Here is a 4,530-nt window from a genome sequence, read left to right on the forward strand (position 1 = left end):
AATTAGCTTACAAGGCGTCAGGTTCCTTATGGAATGAATCTATATAAATAGATACGTGTTAGTTTTGCTACTCCCCACTGCTTTTGCCCCCATCTCCCTGCTCCCTAACCTCACTTAACCTTTGCACCCCTACTTTCCCCTTTCCATGTTCACATCACATGTTCTATTACTTTCTTCACCCCTACCCCTTGAAGTCTCTTTTATGGGTTCCTTTCTAGTTGTCTGGCCTCTACACACACTCCTACATAAAAACACAGTGTGTAAAAATTAGAAGCTAGCATCTGGAGATGATAGAGAACACGTGGGGCTTGTCAGTGTCCCCACTCAACACAGTACTTTCCAGTTTCATCTATTTTCCTCCAAATTTCCTATTTTTCTTTTTCTTTATGGCTGGATAATATGTCACTGATTTCACTGTATATTCTTTACTTCCTTTCATGGCTCTGGCGGCCTAGGCCTAGATAAGCAGTTGTGGGACTATGGGTGATGGATGGACAGAATGAACTCCTCAGGGGAAAGGAAGGTAGGGAGGACAGAAACCAAATGTCATATGCAAGGACACTCCCAGTTTATGAGATCTGGGGCAAAGGACTCTTTGAAGTGGCAATAAAATTTAGTCTTCTAGCAGGCGATGATGGCTGAGAGTCCTGACTTAGCAAACCCAGTTGAACAATTTTTTTTTTTTTCTTTTACAAGGAAGGGAATTCTGATGGATAGCAAAAATGTCATTCTAATGAGATAGGCTTTCTGAGCTTGGAAAGGGCCTTTCCCAAGAGCTAAAGACCTGGAACACGCCAACACCCCACGGAGAGTGTATATAAGCACTCCAGGGAGGCCCGGAGAGTCCACAGCCGGAGATCCCGTCTAATCTGCAACCTTCCTCACCAGCATCATGGCCACCCAGATCTGCGCTCCGACCTTCTCCACCGGGTCTGCCACGGGCCTCTGTGGCACCACAGGCAGCTTCTCTAGAATGTCTTCCATCCACTCCTCCGTGGGCTCCTACAGGGCCCCCAGTTTGGTTGGCACTGTGGGGTCCACATCCTCTTTCAGGACAGGCTTCTCTGGCCTCGGGAGCTGCATGCCAGGCTCTTTCCTGTCCTCTGGGTGCCACTTCTCTGGCTTCGCCGGGAGCGGGGGCTGGTTCTGTGAGGGTGCCTTCAACGGCAACGAGAAGGCGACCATGCAGGTCTTGAATGACCGACTGGCCAACTACCTGGAGAAGGTGCGGCAGCTGGAGAAGGAGAATGCAGAGCTGGAGTGCCGCATCCGGGAGTGGTATGAGTGTCAGATCCCATACATCTGCCCGGACTACCAGTCCTACTTTAAGACCGCCGAGGACTTGCAGCAGAAGGTAATGGGCCTGGTCCTTCCAGCTAGCCAGGCAACTCCTGGAAGCCTCCCATTGAAAGACTCAGCCAGATGGGACTGAAGCTTATGGAAATTCTTCCAGAAGTAGAACTCTACTCTCTGGGACTTGGTTCTCCTCTCCGCTCGTCTGTGTACCCCGTGCAGCAGCCATTCTTCTATTTCCCTCATTGTCTTAGCTTAGGGAGGGAAGGATCATATCCTTTCTCTTGCTGTAGTACTTGGTGTATGACTGTACCAATACCTTCCTAGCCACTGTCTTACTTTCACTCTACCCGGGAGATGTGTATATTACTATATTCATCTAACAGATAAGGAGGTTGAATTTTGAGTGGCTCAGCAACTTGCTCAAAGACCACACAACTTGAATGTGGGGTCCAGAATCAGAACCTGGGTCTGCCTCACCCTGACATATTTTCCTGGGGCAGCTCAGAGGCTACACAAGCTAGGAACAATGGGCCAGTGACATGGTGTCCCTCCTGGGCCTGTTCTCACTCCAGGCCTGGATATTTGAAGATGTTGCTTATGTTTAGAGGCATCGGTGAGCCTCCATTGACATCACATTGCTGAGCCTTCCTCAGTTCATGGAAACACTCTTTTTTTTTTTTTTTTTCAGATCCTGCTGACCAAGGCTGAGAATGCCAGGCTGGTATTACAAATTGACAATGCCAAGCTGGCTGCTGATGACTTCCGGACCAAGTGAGTGGGCCAACCAGGGGAGGTTTGCTCTGTGTCAAACCCCGACTTCTGCTTTTGGGAGCTGGTGAGGAGGGAACAAAGCCAGATACAGTTGTAAATGGGAAGACCTGGCAGAGGCCCTGGATCCCTCCTAGGACAAGGGATAGGACCACTGCATTTCTGACTCCAAGTTAGCTATGGCAGTTTGGCACAGGGCTTCCCTTGCTGCAGACTTGGCAGGGCTCTGTATGTGCAGGTACGAGACAGAGCTGTCCCTGCGGCAGCTGGTGGAGGCTGACATCAATGGCCTGCGCCGGATCTTGGATGAGCTGACCTTGTGTAAGGCTGACCTGGAGGCGCAGGTGGAGTCCCTGAAGGAAGAGCTGCTGTGTCTCAAGAAGAACCATGAAGAGGTGAGGCTGTGGCCAAGTGATCCCCAACGTAGCCATCCAACCGAGGAATCCCTGCTGGCTCTTGGGCTGATTGTATGGCAGGAAGTACATGAGACACTCCTCATCTTGTTTCACCCTCCTGGTAATTCCAAGAGTTGTATCCCATCCCAAGCTCCATTTTACAGCTAAGAAGATGGTCATAAAGATATGGATTCATTTGCCTACAGTCACACAGTGACCACACCCTCACCCATGACACCACAACTCTGTTTGGGTTACCGTGTCTGATAATAATTCTATTTTCTTGGTGCTTTGTCTTTCCCTAAATTCTTAGGAGGGGCTAGGTATAGATAGACCAATGTGGGGACCCATGTTCAAGGAGGTCTATCTCCTGGTCTCACGGTTCCCAAGGAGGAAAGTCATTGAACATACCAAGCCAGCAACTTTCCCGTAGCCTTATGCCACCTTTTTTTTTTTTGCCACCGCAGGAAGTCAACACACTCCGTTCCCAGCTCGGGGACCGACTGAATGTGGAGGTGGATGCTGCCCCCCCAGTGGACCTCAACAAGATACTGGATGATATGCGATGCCAGTATGAGACACTGGTGGAGAATAACCGCAGAGATGTGGAGGCTTGGTTCAACACTCAGGTAGGGCTGCCATCCAGGGCTACAGGCTGTGTGTGTGTGTGTGTGTGTGTGTGTGTGTGTGTCACTGTGTGAAGGCCTGACGCTGTTCTGCATTCTCTCCTTCTCTATAGACCGAGGAGCTGAACCAGCAGGTGGTGTCCAGCTCTGAGCAGCTTCAGTGCTGCCAGACGGAGATCATTGAGCTGAGACGCACGGTCAACGCCCTGGAGATCGAGCTGCAGGCCCAGCAGAGCATGGTGGGTGGTCTCTGCCCAACTGACTGGCCACACAGTTCATTGACGGCTCTCTGACTTACCAGTGTGCTGCCATTACACTATCACAGAGCCTAACCACCACTGTGTGCAGATCCTAGGGTAGTGGGTATTGAGGGTGGGGTTCCTTCCCCTCAATAGCTTCTCTCCCCCACTCCAGCGGAATTCCCTGGAATCTACCCTGGCTGAGACAGAGGCCCGCTACAGCTCCCAGCTGGGCCAGATGCAGTGTCTGATCACCAACGTGGAGTCCCAGCTGGCTGAGATTCGCTGTGACCTTGAGCGGCAGAACCATGAGTATCAGGTGTTACTGGATGTCAAGGCCAGGCTGGAGTCAGAGATTGCCACCTACCGCCGTTTGCTGGACGGCGAGGACTGCAAGTGAGTGATCGTGGGAGCCCCTCGATCTGGGCTGGGAGAAGGCATTGGCACACTTTTAGAGCTGAGCGGTTGTTAGAAGGATGAAGGGAATTGAGCTAAAGCCATTGAAGATTCCTTCTGGTCCAGGGCTCTGGTACTACTCAAAGGGATGAGCTAACCCAAGGTACAAGCCCACCTTTGACCCTTTTTTTTTTTTTTTTTGGTTAAAGTTCCAAGTCTTCCCTCCTAAAGCCCCATCCTCCAATCCTTGAGGTTTCAGAGTCATTGAAATGCTCTGATGTCATTCACTGCCATTACTAATGTTCTGCATGATCCCCTCCCCCCATTGTTGGTCTGACGCTCCAAAGCCAAGTGCATTACGTGTGATTTCATTGTTTCAGGCTTCCTGCCCACCCTTGTTCCACGGAATGCAAGCCTGCTGTAAGAGTTCCTTATATCCCCTCTACGCCCTGCGCCCCGGCTGGACCCTGCGCCCCCGCTGGATCCTGCACCCCAGCTCCCCAAGTCAGCACTCAGATTCGTACTATCACTGAGGAGATCAGAGATGGAAGAGTCATCTCCTCCAGGGAGCATGTGGTGCCCCGTGTGCTGTGACCACCCACCAGAGGGGCCGAGGCCACAGGGAGGAGGACACCCGTGTGGCTCTTGGCAGCTGAATGATCTTGCGCTTCCCTAGGGCTCCTCCTTGCTTAGCAGGTTTTTCTACTAAAATTCACCTATTGTTTCTGGTCTTAACTGTGCTTTTTACGCCAGGCAAATCCAGGTTCCCCTGGAAACATACCCAATAAAGTGTTCTCTTGGCATAGCAAA

The 4,530-nt window shown here is 51.1% G+C and overlaps 1 protein-coding gene across 1 annotated transcript; it reads left to right on the top strand.

Annotated features, from left to right (window-relative positions):
- Positions 1 to 864: 864 nt before the first annotated feature.
- LOC110539409 (keratin, type I cuticular Ha6) lies at positions 865 to 4,530 on the top strand. Its single transcript, XM_021626271.2, has 7 exons — positions 865 to 1,354; positions 1,985 to 2,067; positions 2,303 to 2,459; positions 2,927 to 3,088; positions 3,199 to 3,324; positions 3,500 to 3,720; positions 4,101 to 4,530. Exons 1-7 carry the CDS (start codon positions 893 to 895, stop codon positions 4,312 to 4,314), a joined length of 1,425 nt encoding a protein of 474 aa, XP_021481946.1. The 5' UTR covers positions 865 to 892; the 3' UTR covers positions 4,315 to 4,530.

Source organism: Meriones unguiculatus, chromosome 7 (genome assembly GCF_030254825.1).
Source record: "Meriones unguiculatus strain TT.TT164.6M chromosome 7, Bangor_MerUng_6.1, whole genome shotgun sequence".
NCBI lineage: Eukaryota > Metazoa > Chordata > Mammalia > Rodentia > Muridae > Meriones > Meriones unguiculatus.

Bases quoted from the DNA above. Each gene is read 5' to 3' on its own strand.
- LOC110539409 (XM_021626271.2), top strand. From the start codon at position 893: ATGGCCACCCAGATCTGCGCTCCGACCTTCTCCACCGGGTCTGCCACG. The intron at 2,460-2,926 runs GTGAGGCTGTGG...TTGCCACCGCAG, and splicing joins TCAAGAAGAACCATGAAGAG to GAAGTCAACACACTCCGTTC. The intron at 3,721-4,100 runs GTGAGTGATCGT...TCATTGTTTCAG, and splicing joins CTGGACGGCGAGGACTGCAA to GCTTCCTGCCCACCCTTGTT.